The sequence below is a fragment of the Etheostoma cragini genome, chromosome 5 (assembly GCF_013103735.1).
Source record: "Etheostoma cragini isolate CJK2018 chromosome 5, CSU_Ecrag_1.0, whole genome shotgun sequence".
NCBI classification, from domain to species: domain Eukaryota; kingdom Metazoa; phylum Chordata; class Actinopteri; order Perciformes; family Percidae; genus Etheostoma; species Etheostoma cragini.
In genome coordinates, this window is record NC_048411.1 from 5,180,518 (window position 1) to 5,195,704 (window position 15,187).

Here is a 15,187-nt window from a genome sequence, read left to right on the forward strand (position 1 = left end):
TGTCTTGGGCAGCTGTGCACATCAAATACTCGCCTCCCGCAGTCCTGCTGTGCATAGCGTGATTACATACCTCAGATATCTCCGCAAACTGAGCATTTGCCTGGCAGCACTTGTCAGCCATCTCCACAGCAACCTCGTAGTTATCCACAAAGGCCCGGTACACTCCAAGCTGACTCGCCTACACGGCACACGTCAAGCACAAATTAGACTCTTTCCTTTACAGAAAAGATCAATTTTACTAGTCTGGGATTGCCACTGGATACTTTGCAGTGTCACAGTATGCTGTGTTCAGACATGAGTCAGCATTACAGTATTACATGAGGGATTAATGCAATTGAAAGTGATTCAATTTTTGTTCATGTGTCTATATATAAATCCATGTATGTATGTATGTATGTGTGTTTTCCTCTTTTTCATCCAACAGCAAACACTGAGGTAGCTCTCATTCAGTAACCTCCAATAAAGCGTTTTGTTCTCCTTTACTGCCTATAATGTGGTGAAGCGAGGCTTTTATCTAGCCAGGGGATGACTCCAGGCAGTCTACTCACATGTGCACTGCAAGATCCACCGAGCATTACTAACAGCCACCTTTTGCCACTGAAAGTGCCCTTCTTTTTAACCGTTGTTTACGATCAAGGCATGACATTTAGGGGTGCTATAATTACTTTCTGAAAGTTTGGGACTTTGATGATGCGAGGTTTCATGTTATTTGATGTTTGGTCTTCTTATCCAAAAGAAGGTTTAAATCAGCTGAAGGGATTGCTTATCCTCATGTGGTTACTACACACTCATACTGCAGTTAAACAACTGCTCAACGTGTTTCAAATCTAGCTATTATTGCAACATTTCACGCAAATCAGCCCAGCAGTTACTCTGTGTACCACTGCTCTCACATTATCGTGTTTACTTTATTGGAACACATTTTTCAGCTGCGTTCAGGTTAGATCAAAAGAAGAGGAAAAACAGTTTTTTTTGTTGCTTTGTTGTTACATTTGTCATTTTTCCTGAGGCGTGGTTAATTATATTTATGTTAATATAATTTACACAATATAAACGGATTACTTCGTACGCTTGTGTTGACACATTTATTCATTGCAGAAGGAAGACATAACATAGACAAAATTATTATTCACATTGCAGTTAAGACATGAACATTTCTGTGTTCTTAGTTTCCCAAGTGAAGCTAATAAAATTATCATCACCATACCAGCTTCTGGAAGAGGTCGCCCACACACTGCTGGTTGCCCCAGTCCTGGACCCGGGGCAGCAGAGCGTCAAAGAAGTCCTTGTGGATCTCATGAAGCTCTGGCACATTGAAGAAGATGGTCTCTATCTGCTGGATGGTCAGCATTGGTTGGGAAGTTGTGGCTGCGGCCCTCAGAGGCTTCATGGGCTAGATAAATAATCACAGTCCATATGAAAGCAACAGTTACTGACTGTACTTTAAGAAATAATAATTAATTCAGGCTTATCTTTAACAGATAAACTGTGCCAGTAAGAAGAAACAATACCACAGGTTAGTTTTTCTTTTTTTTATCTTGTTTTTGTAGAAAGAAGCCTTTTCACAAACACAACAACGGTCAAAAAAGAGTTTGGAGATCTGCTGAAATAAGCTAAATTGCATTATGCTATTAGCACATTTACTTTTTTGGGAAAATTACAATATTTGTGTGTGAATGTAACAAGTAAAAGTAAGCCTTACTCACTGTAACCACAAGTGGCAATTACAGGATAATGCTAAATGCAAAAATGTAGTTCAACACACTGTAGCACTAGCAGATAAGAATCTGTGAACGGACTCAGTAATGTCAACTAACACCAACAGTAACTAACACAGCATTATCTAGCTGAAGTTTGCTAACATTAGCTAACATAATTTATTGTGTATTAAGTGTGTGTTTTTATGACCTGATTTTAATAAATGTTTTTATTTCTAAGAGGAAGAATGTGTTATTTCTTCTTTTGAAAGATAGTTTTACAAACTGCCCCAGTAATGACAGTTACAAAGCAATTTCTATAAAAAAGTTAGCTAACCTAAGCTACGTCTTACCAGACCAAGGCCGTAGCCAGAAAACAATTTAGCAAGGGTGTTTTTTTTCAGTTATGACTTAAACTTTTCATTTCATGAGGAAAACAAGTTGTATGTTGTTCTTTGAAGAGTTAGACCCAGTGATGCCATTTACACTGCAATAGCTAGCATCACCTGCTAACTTCATTAGCTAACTTTAGCCACCATGAATCAACCAAATTAAACATTTTATTTGTAAGAAGAAGGTGTTTTCTTTCAAAAAAAATATATTAGTGCTTTAAAAATGCATATATAAATATAATAATAAAAAAAACACAAAATCATATAAAAGGAAATACATCTAAAGATGCTAGCCAAACCACCAGTTGCTTCAATCATATCTCTTGGTCCTTTTGTCTTGCAGCCAACTCAGAAACTGTTTTGTGTGGTGTGTGTGTGTGTTATAAGTTAAACATACTATCAGTAGGGCCTCCAGGTGGCTGAGATAAGTCTCCTCACTGGCCAGGATTCCTGACAGAACCCATTTTCTCATCTCCAGCCCCTTCTCCTGATCGGACTCCACCTGACACAAACATGGTGTAGAGAGAAAAGTATTTTTCAAACATGAAGAAAAGATAGCTTTCCCCACAAGAGGCTCATGATAAAAATATGATAGGCAAACTGTAAATGGCTTTGACCCAACAAACCACCCACACACCTTTGCAAACCCCCTGGCTGCAGATATTGTTGTTGTGGGATTAGGGACCACATTTGATTAAACTCTGTAGGAGTTTTACATTCCAAGACGCCTTTTCCAGAGACTCCTAGCATCTAATGTGTTTCTAGTCTAGGAGTTTTTATTCCAAACAGGTCAAAGCCATCAGTCATCCTGGTGCAGCCTATCATGTCAGTAAGGGTGTCTGAAGTTATGCCATTGTATTAGCAAGGTTTTTAAAAAGCTGCACACTGACTTAGCCCCCCCCATCATGATTTAGGCTTTGAAGATCACCAAGTGTACACATCAGAGGATAGGAATACCACAGATAGGACAGGAACAGGGCACAGGGGGAGGGGAGCTGGGTCTCTTTTAAACATCTGTTTGCCCACATGTTTGCTGAGCTTTTATGGAGTTTGTCAGCACTGCCCTGCTTCATACTGAAAAGCACTCCCATCTGGGAGCGATATTGTCAACTGTGTATTCTATTGTTGGCTTCTGGATGGCTTAGCTGATTGAATGCCTGGCTGAAGGGCATTTCTTCTGTAGCTTTCTAATGGGCACATCATTGATTTTATACATGAAGTCCAGTTTACTTGTGATAAAGAGCACTACTCAGCCTGGGAAAAAAGTTGTGTAATGTCACCAAAGTCTGAGAAAAGAACCCAAATGATGTCGTCATTTGAGAAAGTGTAGTACTAAAACACCAAAGGGACAATTTAGAGGAGATTTTAAGTATTTTCTCTTTATTGCATATTATTTACTTGGTCAGGCAACCCAGGAAACGTCTAGTCACACGTCAGCCTCTTTAAAAGTGTTCAAGTTTTACACTTATACAGCATTTCTTTAATAATATTACTTTGACAGATTTGTGTAATTACTAAACAATCCTCCTGTTAGATACTGCAGAAGATCTAGTGGTTTGTTTAATAGCCCAGAACATAAAGGGAAAGGTGTTTTTATAGTGCAAACTGACACAAATACAGATTTGAGAGTATCTGAGTGTCTCCAGCATGCTTTTCACTTTTAAGCACATGCAGCAACACCACACAGGAGTAAAATAACAAGAAGCAATACCCTCTTAGCAACAGGAAAAAAGGGGTTCAGGGGAAATGTTGGCATAATTCAGAAAAAACACTTCAGCAAAGCACTGAAACTGGCATGGGGGAATTTGGTGCCATTTATTTTAAAGAATTATATTAAGCAATGCAAATAACCTGAAATTAACTTGTGGGCTTCAACAAATGATTGTTACTAAAGACACAGACAGCAGAAGAAACAAAGCAAGGCCACTTTTCATCACGTAATGAGAAACCGCAACTTCTATACGAGTTGCATGGTGCGTGGAGGGAGAACACTGAAGGACAATGCAGTAGCCAGGGAACAACAGCAAAGCAGCCAGAGAAAGATGAAGGAGACCAGCAGCAGCATTGTGAGCTGAAAGACACAGTGAACGTGTCATAGATGTTGGTGGGAGTTGTCCCAGTAACATTACCGACAGTGTGAACTCCAGGGAGCCAGAGGACTGGGTGTCACGGCTGCTCCGGCTCTGAGAGCAGAGTCGTGGCGAGGAGGACGGGGATCCGGAGAAGGAAAGAGTGTCGTGACGAGGCTGGTGCTCGTCTGGGTGCTCCGGGTCATAGCCATAAGATGGAAGGTTCTCGTTGTAGGGAGCCTCTGTGGGAAACAAAGGACAATAGTCACATGGGGTGTCATTGAAATGGTTAAGTTGTGTAGTAAATCCTGAGGGCCAGATGTACTAACGCTTTTGCGCCCACTTCAGGCATATTTGTTTCGCATAGAGAGATGGGAGGGGAAGCGTAAAGTGCGCCTAATTAAGTATTCCGTGGTATGTACAAAAACCTCCAGTGACAGCATGCCTCTATTTTGCGGAGAAAATTCTCCGCCTCTAAAAAGCAGGTTTCCTGGCATATGGCTCCTGGTGAAATGGAAGCAGTAATCCGAGTAAGATGATGACAGGGCAAGGAGACGAGTTGAAAGGATTTTTGCCACAAGGATCCCACCTTTTCAGTTCAATCATTAAGCGTTACAGATTAAGCAGCCATGCAATATTACAATTACTGGAAGAAATCAAAGATGACATTGAATCTGACTCAGCATTCACATTCCATTCCAGCAGTTAAACTCCTCGCTGCCTTACATGAAAACATACAATATTGGCATCAGGATCATTTCAAACAGTCATAGCATCAGCAGTGGGAATATCGCTGTAGCACAAGCACTTAGGTACAGTGCACATACGTTTCCCTACCACTAATGCCGAAATAACACGCATCAAGGGGGATTTCTACAAATGTACTTACATCTGGCCCTCAGAAACGTAAGGGGTAATGTAGCAAACTGAAACATCATTTTTTCTTTTGGTATTCTAATACAGTGGTAAACAAAGCTACTTAGAAACTGATTGAAACATTGTGAAATTCATTGTTAATGCTTTCATCATTTCAGTTGATAGGACTACTGCACTGCAGTGCATGTTTAAAGTGCTTGGCCTGTGGTATTGTGGCTTATAGCTTTATCAAGAAACATTTTATCATAAAATAATTTCAAAAAAAGGCCCCCAATGCAACTCAACTGCATACTTATGACTTCCTGTGTACTTCTCCTTCAGAAGAAAACATTGTACTGCTACGTTTACTTGACAGAGAATTGTTACTGGTAACGTTGGAGACTCAGATTATACTCATAAAATATAACAATTAAAATATAATGCATTATTTTTCATTAAACTAACCTGCATTTTATCAGAGTTGAAAGCTGCGCAAACAGGCGTTAAGTCAATTTAAGTACATAGTGTTGATAAAGATGAATGCAGGACTTGTACTGTTCGGCAGCAATAGTTTAGAGCATTCTAATAGTTAATAGTCTTACTTCCTGTTTTGAGTCCCTTTACCACTGACGATACCAACATTGACAACTCAAAACCAAGCCCAGCTTTAGTTGATGACTAGTTACTGCAATTTAGTCAACTTTTAGTCAAACTGTTTTCTCCCTAAATATTGTCAGCTATTTGTTAATTTAGGTTTATTCCTGTGCTTGTTACTGTATCCTGTTAGATTATATTGAATATTTCAGTTAATGATTTATGTTTACATGCTACATATTCCTAAATAAATGTGTTGCATCAAATTACTTTGACCTAAGTGATACATATATGCAGTATTCTTGCACTAAAGTACTGTAGGTCTTGTAAGTAATGATAGGCTCTTGAAGAAGAGTGTGTACATATACCAGCCCCTGAGAGTGACAGGAACAAGGGGTAAGTGGGGGCCTATAGTTCATTTTTGAACCCAGGGGCCCCGAGTTTGGTAATCGAGCCATGACTGGATCACGTGAAATTTTAAGTTGTTTCTGATTTTTGTCCATAAGCCTGTTAAGCCTAAAAAAATATGACTTAAATCTTCTCAGATTGAGAAAGAACATAGATGCCTAACAAAAGCTGTAACCCCAGAACTGTAAGTTGGCAATAAACCCTAAGCAGCGTGCTGTCTTTTACTGACCTTTGTTTTTATATCAAATCCTCTTTTAACATTTATAAAACCTGTGACCAACCCAAATCTACCACCGCTCTGCTCATCCCAACCTTGTTGTACAGTGTGTCTCCTTTAGGATCAGAAAGAATCGGAAAATGCCATGCTATAATATATGTAATATTTACTTCGTGAGTATCCTTATAAAAGAGGTCTCAAAGCTCAGAAATCAGCACAGTTCTTCCTGAAAATAAGGAAAATGGGCAGAAGAGATGTTAATTCTGGGAATCAAAAACCCAAAAGGTTTTACAACATGCAGACTGCAAGTATCTGCCAAAAACAAGTGGAACAAGTCAGAAATACCTGTTGTGCTTTTCAACACTGCAATATTGTGATGACATTTTAGGACAACCTGTAGACGACGATCAACAGTAATTACTGTCAGCCACCACCGACTCTCCAGCACTTATCATCAGTATTGTCGGCAAGGATGTGGCAGATGCAGAATAGCTATCGCCAACAGTGCTAATACAAAATAAGGCAATTGTAAAATGTAAATAGGGCTTTAAAATAAGTTTTTGATCACCAGCCAACATGGCTAGTAAATGGTTTTTTAAGTTGCAAGCCAGTGAAGCTTGCAATAGATACCTCACACCAGGCTGCTAGGCATTGTGGTTCAGTGGTAGAGCAGTCGTCTGCCAATCAAGTATCATGTCTTGCCCAAGGACCTGAACCCAGAGTTGCCATCAGAGTGTAAATGTGTGAGAGTGTTTATCTGATGGGCGGGTGGCACCTTGTACGGCAGCCTCAGTGTGTGAATGGTTCCTGTACTATGTGAAAGCTCTTTGAGTAGTCGTTAAGACTAGAAAAGCGCTATATAAATACAGGCCATTTACATTTAGACAACAGTTGTACGACACGTCAGGACATGGTGTTGATGGGACATGTAGGAATAGCACTACAAGCAGTGTAATAATTTTACATTTTATTAATTTTTCACAATGTTTCTAGCCAGATAATTTTTGCCAGCATTTGTCAGGTTGGTGGGTGTCAATTTAAAGCCCTGGATGTAAGGAATATTCAGAAGAGGCAACAAAACTGGCTCATTTCAACTGGAAAACAGGAAAGAGAGGGTTCCAAAAACTGGGGGAGGATAAACCCGAGGCACCCTGGAGAGGCCTGAAAAGACAGGCTGACTGACAGGATGACATCCACAGAGGCTGTGACAAAAGTGCTCACACAAAAGTCAGTGGACCCAGCAGAGAAGCAGAGAGCTGCACTGACTGACTTGAGGAAGAGACTACAGCAGGCCAAACAGCTTCACAGCACAGGGGAAGTCCATGTGAAAGGCCACTCTGTGTTCCAGTGAGATTATACATCAGCCCCGGCACTGGATGAATAACACATCCTCTCTCAGGCAGCAGCCTCAGACCCACAAACTATCTCCTTCCAGGAAAAACAAAGTCAGAGGTTGGAAATACACTGCAAAACAAGACTAAGTTAAGAGAAGGATTTACAAATGTGTTCCTAAGTCTTTAATACTGAGCCATTTGTGTCTTAACGGAAAAATTAAATGTTCTCCACTTAAATCTTTATTTATATTAAATTCACCACTGAAACAACAAACTCACTAGCAAACAAAACCAAATTAAATCAGCTTGGGTATTGCCTACGCATTTTAAAACCTTGGAAAGTAATGTTTCAGAGTCCATTTTTCCAACTTTTTTTGTCCCGTTGTGCCTCTTTTAGTCTCTGTTTGTGCTTCAGTCTAATGGGAAAAATGTTTAACACACAGGGCTCGTTTGGCTTTGAAAGTGGACATCACAATGGATTCTCCTGAGCAACAATGTTCTAGTGATCGCAATGGCTGCTACTGAGGAAGTGTCCAGGCAGGTCTGCCCGGAAAATTCAGCTATTCATCTGCTGCAGAGCGGAAACAGGCTTTTTTGCACAAGGTCATCTTTTCAAAAACAGCTCCGTCCCTCCCCTAAAACACACGCAGGTTCAGCTAATGGCCACAGCTATCATATTTACATTCTAGTTAACTTTGATGCCTTTTGCAACTAAATGCTGTAAACCTCCAGACATACATGAACACTTTTTCTAATAAACCACTGCAACTCAAAATGCAAATCTATTTTACTTAAGACCCACTTCTTCTCGCTTGATTTTCCCCCACCCACTCGTTTCTGTGTTACCTGTTCTTATGTCCTTTGTTTGTCCTGATTGTAAAACAGCGTGTAATCTATTTAACAAGAGCTGAACAAATAAACCAAAGATCGCTCTTTTGAAACCATCAAACAACTTGCAAAACCCAATGTACAGCTGTTTCATAGTAACAAGCTAGTACAATATCAATCTTTCAGAGTTTAAAAGAGCTACTTATATAGTACAGATCTGGAAATGTGGGTAAACAGCAATGATAAATATGTATGCAAACTCTACAAAAATTTAGAAAAGTTGATGTATAAAAAAAATTAAGAATCAAAAATAAAACTACCATAATGTTTCAAATCTTAACTATAATACACTATACCATATACTAACCATAACACTCAAATTTTTGGAGCATTTGAAAAAAGAAAATAACAAAAGTCAGTTTCTGTAATTTAATCCTTTTTAATGCTAATTATGGATTTCTAGAATACTAAGTCCTTTTAATATATCCAGTTTCTTTGGACTAAAAGCAGTCAAATTTGAAACTTTTATATTAACCACAATGTCTTATTTTTTGACCAACACATACGTACATTGATACAGATTCAGTATAACTGTTATAAACTGGAATCGGCTAATGTTATTGGCTCATAGGGGTATCACCAGAGGCCTCACAATAAGATACCTATGTCTCAATAAAATATTATTGTGATTTTAAACATATCGCATTATTCTGCAAAATATTGCAATTCATTACCTTTTTTTCCAACTTCAAAATGTTTCCCAATTTCAAATTATGTCCCCAAAAAGAAACGTTAAAAACATCTATATGGCCAAAAAACATAGAAAATATCATCCAGGAACCAAGGTTACACCTTTGTACACTTTACACCCATGATAAGTGACACACACTGCAGTTTTTCCTGCCTGCCTCTACAACGTGTAACAATAGACAGCCAATCACCAGCATTATTAGATCTTGGTTCAAGCATGTTGCATGCTCACTGACACTGATTATTATTACTCCTAAAAGGTATTCAAATTTGGTATTGAATGAAGAGGCGTTTTTTGATACTCAACAATTTGGTCTGTGCCTATCTAAGTTCCCACACAGGAGCCATCCTTTCAGTTCTACAGTACGTCCTCCCTGTCCCATACCCATCCTGCTGCGGCTTAAAATGGTTTTAACTGTGCAATAGAGCTGTAATAAATACATTCTAATAACATTACATAAGATTGCTGTGCCCAACAGCTGCGTGGAGCTGTGGATCAGAGAGAAGCTGATTTTGTTTTGGACTGTCTCTGAATTCCATAATTCTGTTTTTCAAGAATTTAGTTTCGCAGTATTCCCACACGTCATGGTATTATAAATGTCAGATTAATGCAAATCATCATAAAAAAAGCAATATTATGCTTCACCTTTTTAATACACAATACATAGTGCCTTCGGTTTCCCGCATTACCACACTGAACACTCAAAACTAACTAAAAATAGAATTCAAGGATATATAAAGGACTCGGCCAAACAACTTGGCTCCCAACATTTCCAGTCTCTTTCTGGAGTACCATCAATCATCATGAAACACTTTTCCTTCCTCCAGCATGCAAACAAGAGCCATGTTCACAATACAAACACAGCCGTTAAATACTGGGGACATGTTGGATGTCCTATTGATGACAAGGCAAAGACACATTCCAAGCCCTAATCCTAATCCATAGAGATGAACTACGGTAAACAGGCAGAAAGGGAGTGACAGATGTGCAGCTGAAACAGTGTCACAACATCAGAGACGCACAATCACAAAAATAATCGTGTGGTCTTATTTTACTACACAAGAACATGCAGTACCAAAAGCCCGGGGAGAACGTTCCCTTTGAGATGCTTTTACAAATATTTCATTTTTTTGGTTTTACCTTTGAATGGACATCATTACATGGACACAAAAGCACTTCCTTTTTAACTTCCCAGATGGACATTTAATATGGGGTAGAATGAGCTTGCTGTTGGTTCTGAAAACCACCAAAAGCGAGAAGTTCAGATCAGAGAAACAAGATTTGGATCCACTTAAAGTATTTGCTATAAGTACCACAGACACAATATCTAATAAATAATCACATTCGCCTGATGGGAACACATTTAGACAGAAATTCTCAAAAATCTCAACCAGAGAGTTCAATTGATTTGTCCCAGAAAGAGCTGGAACTAGAATAGTAGCATCCATAATTCCCCATTTCGCCACTGGGAAAAGGCAAAGTGCTGCCCAGCCTGGCACATTGACTGATCAGTGTGTTTAAATAGCTTGTACTGCTCTCAGAAGGAAAGCGAGAATCAGATTCCCACTTACTGTTCCCCACTGTGAATATATTGACCATCAACACAAAGATCAGCCAGCCAGACAGAATTTAGATTGCGAGCTTCCAGAAATAAACACCACATAGCAAATGTGTTGATCAATCTAACATAGACACAGATATTTAAACATCAATAATTCACCACAGAAAAAAAAAGAAGATAAAATGAAGGACAGCCTTTCTGTCGCCTCTCTAATGGTTGTATAGATCTTGAGAGACAGGTTGCACCTTTGGAAAAGAAAGCAGCAGAAGAAGCCAATGTGAGATGTTGTTAAAAGCTTGGCACCACTTTACGGCTCCAGCAAACGGATTCTCTTGCAGACTGTGCGGTCACCGGGGAAACAGCGATGGCAGCGAGAGCACATGCAGGGGAACTGGTTAAAGGGGGGTGGCTCTTCAGACACCGGATGTAGTGACCCCGGCCTGTGGCACTTGTAGTTTTCCTCACAGGTGGGAAAATCTTAGATAGATTTATATGTAATGCACTTCACAGAGTATTTGGTGACATTTAGTTCTCCATACTACAGAACACTCTCAATAGGCTCTCTGTCAGCAATTCAAATCCTATTATCATCACATGATGTATTTATATTTTCAATCTCTGATACGGAACCACTATGTTAATGAGGCATTCCAGAAAAGGACACCTAAGGGTGATTAAAAATACAGCCAAAGTATCAAAACCCTCAATCCACAGAGAATTGCAACAGCACATATTTAGAATCTGTGCTTTATATATTCCATATGGTTGTGATATCACAACTGTACAATGTAGAAAATGCAGCTACAATGCTGATACAGTCATTCCCCGGCTGCAATAACAGTGCAGGGACTCCAACAGTGCAGATGCCTGAAAAATAAAAAAAGCTGACTAATCAGAGCAGACTGGGCCTTTACGGGAGTGGAGCTTAAAGAGAGAGGCGCTAAAACAAAGCGTTGCAGACAGAAGGTGAATACAGGTATATTCAGACAGACAGTATAACATTAAAGCATGTACACATGTTCTTGTAGAAACCCAAAATGTAACTATGAACTTAAAATGAGCATGATAAGGGAAAAGATTAAAAATCGAAATGGATGTAGCAGAGGCTAACACATCTGGCGTCAAGCTCCTGGACCCTACATTGCACATAATGCTGTTTGTAAAGCCGTCTTTCTGTTAAAAAAGCAGTCTACAGCTATGTTAGCTCCACTAAGGCTGTATGTAAGCACAGTGCATGTGCGAACATTTGTTGTCTCCAACCCAAAACCACGGTTACTCACATGATGTCACTTGAAGACATTTAACAACTGTTTTCACAGGCTGTGTAGTACTCCTAAATTGACGTTGACACATAAACTTTAACCTCATATTGTAACTGAGGCATATGTTATGTCAAATGCAGACAATGGCGGTGTGTTTTGGCAACCTATAAAGGAAAATGTAAGCCGACACATTATCGTCACATCCTGGGCCATCTGAAGTGTGGTGTCTGCTGCATTTGGGAGGCCCCATCCAACCACAGGGCTGGTGGAGGCAGTGAGGCCCACCGGCACTAGTCTCTGATGTGTTGTAGGGCAGCCTAAAATTAGTGCCAGTCATTGAGCAGTGTAGGTCAGAACTGGGCCGCCCTGCCCAGCTCACCTACTAATCAGTGTGTGTTGAAATAGCTCAGGGTGGTCAGACTACTGCTTGTAATGTGCAGCATAACATAGAGAGAATCAAAGCCCAATAATTGTTCCAGTCTGTGACAATAAACACAGACAACAAAGCACATATACACATTGGCTATACGTGGGATTAGCTTTAGTGACGCTGAAGAGAATAACAGCACGCCTAATATTATACAGTAGCTATTTGGTCCTGCTTGGTTATTTTATTGGGGAATCATTTTGATCTCACTTGTTTTAAAAAGCCCATAATTCTTTCTGAAGTCTGGCCAGTCTCATACAGCCTTATGTTTGTTTTTCACTGAATACACTCCTGACACTGCTTATTATTGGCATATGATGAAGACACTTCAAATCAGCCACATGGAAAATCACAGTGACCTCCAGGTATGATCAAATATTCATTCGCATGTCAGAAAAGAATTAAATATTAGTGAACAGGCCTTACCTGATGTGCTTTAATGTGATTGGCTCAGTCATAATCTGCCCAGTAACACAGTTTTTACAGCACATGTTTGCATTTAACAAGTCGGTATATACCCAATCACAATCTTTGTTTACAATAAATGCGGTATAGTTTAACGGCGCTGAGCAAACAGGAACGAGGAACAACTGGATTTACTCTCACCTCCATCACCTGATGTATGTTTGATGCTTTCATATTTCAACACTAAAATAAAGTTGAAGACCTAAATTACCTGTTGGGCCTGCAGAGATCTGAAAAAAGGTTAACCATCGTCCTCATAAATTGACCCGAGATTAAAATGTCAGCACAAAGAGATCTCAAAGTAAAGGATTTTCCGGCGTGATGAGTCAGCAACAGAGCAAATCCAAAGTGGAAAGTATATAGACTACTGTAAACGTGAAACAAATGTGCATCTATGCACTTTTACCTGTGCCTATGCTACTTGTGTTGTTATATTTTTCTCATAACATCAACTTGCCAGCTGTCATGATCTGGAACAGTGGTTGTGTCATTTTACTCGTCTATGCTTAGGGTATAAGTTCTTGTTTTATGCGTATGTGTCGTATCAAACAAAGTTGCCGATTTCACATATCCTTGAAATTCAAATCAACTGCCTACCTGGAAGTGATTTTTGCGTTAAATCATTTGCGCCTTTGAAGCAAAAGGCGAAAATACCCCCTGATGATGTCCCCATGATTATCTGATCTTAGACACTATGCATTTATATTAAGAAACTGTGTATTACAAACTGGGGGCATGGAGTTAACATATTTTTTTGTCAGGCTCTATCAACAGTTAGTCGAAAAACAAACTCTGAGCAGAAACAAAAAGCTCTACAGGTCAGGCTGTGGTGAGAGAGGTGAACGCATACAACACTTAACATTTCATTAGCCGTTTCCCCCCCCACACCCCAAAAGCAGCTGAGACATTCCATAAACACTTGGCCTGCCAGCCAGCAGCACAGAGGGCCCTTTGAGTGGGACCATGGAGGGAAGCTGAGCCTGCAGGACCAGAGGGGGTGAGGCCGAGCACGAGGGAGGCTCACTGAGCCAGGGGAGGCCCGCAAGCTCAGAAACATGCCAAAGATTATATTTCTATTAAGGTTTATCTATGGTAACGCGTATGTTAGAATGTAAAGGGAGGAGCTAATAGGACAATCTTGGTGGACTGTCTTGCATAGTTTCTAAACACGTGTTTTTGTTCTGATTTCTGAAAGGGAACAAAAGAGTATTCATGGCTTTTAGTGTGAGAGCAGCTGGTAATGCCTGGCCTGGTGTACTGATGGCCTGCCAGCTTTTGACCACTTTACCCAGTACACTGCACAGATGAACAGGTGTCTTACACACAAACACGTATGCGCATACTTGGCTGCCCTCGAGGGCTGCCAGCACTTCCTCTTGTAGGCCCACATTTACTCTAGGAAAGGGAGAGGCTGAAATCTTTAGTTTCCTTAACCACCAAACCTCAGATGTTGATATCCAGGTAAAATGATAGGCCTGTCTGGGCTTCTTCTTTGAGGAACCTCAAATATTCATGAGTCTGCAATTAACCGGGAGTGTAGACCAGCACCGGCATGACTCCTGCTGAGACAGCAAGTAAGGCCAATCTTTGGACTGAGGCCAAGGCATTCAAACAGCCTTTCTCACCTTATCAGACAGACAGTTTCTATTATCGTCACAGTCATCCCAGACATACCTGTCTACCTTCCTGTAACCGTGCCATTTCCTAACCTCAGATGAATGCATCCTTAAAAACGCTATCCTGATTTTTGTAGAGGGAATGTGATTAAACTAATGGTGAGATTTATTGTTTCCCTTTTGGTCGACCTCTTCCTCAATGCCCGCCCACTGTAATACATTAACCATGAGACAGTCTACACAATCAGACCCATCCAGAAAGCTGTGGCCACAGGCATGTCATTGTCATGATGATAATTAATTATGGCAAAATAGACCCATCAGAGACTTGGCCTCCTTAAAGGCCCACAGCTAATCAGCAGCTATATTCACAGCAAAGCTTGACAATTGCCCTAGATACCCAGAAACCAGGAGACAACGCTTATTCTTCTTCTATTCATAGAAAAGTGTCCCCTGAGAAGTATTTTTAAACTGACCATTTTACTAAGATTTCACACAGCGATGCAGCCGAGTAACGGCAGGACAAGTATGGGTTTGTTTGTCAGTGAGTCGGTGTTTCTAATATGAAGTCGGTCATGTTTCCAAGGCAGAGACAGACTGCCACCATGCCAGACACTCACCAACTCTCTGTCTGCCGTAGCGTTCACATGTTCCATGACAGCAAGCAGAACATAAACATACACAGCTAATCATATAGTCCAGAGAGCCTCA

The 15,187-nt window shown here is 40.2% G+C and overlaps 1 protein-coding gene and 1 long non-coding RNA gene across 2 annotated transcripts in view; one reads left to right on the top strand and one right to left on the bottom strand.

Annotated features, from left to right (window-relative positions):
* Nucleotides 1–15,187, bottom strand: part of si:dkey-91m11.5 (PH_BCR_vertebrate and RhoGAP_Bcr domain-containing protein) — a 36,642-nt gene that overhangs the window by 17,575 nt on the left and 3,880 nt on the right. Inside the window, exons 2-5 of the mRNA XM_034872374.1 lie at nucleotides 4,219–4,400; nucleotides 2,487–2,591; nucleotides 1,208–1,393; nucleotides 71–178 (exon numbers count right to left, since the gene is read on the bottom strand). Coding sequence (XP_034728265.1) covers nucleotides 71–178; nucleotides 1,208–1,393; nucleotides 2,487–2,591; nucleotides 4,219–4,400 — 581 coding nt within the window. The remainder of the gene's footprint in view (nucleotides 1–70; nucleotides 179–1,207; nucleotides 1,394–2,486; nucleotides 2,592–4,218; nucleotides 4,401–15,187) is intronic.
* LOC117945111 lies at nucleotides 47–9,380 on the top strand. The gene is made up of 3 exons (XR_004656732.1): nucleotides 47–58; nucleotides 7,679–7,684; nucleotides 9,289–9,380. It is a non-coding gene; the product is annotated as an uncharacterized LOC117945111 (long non-coding RNA).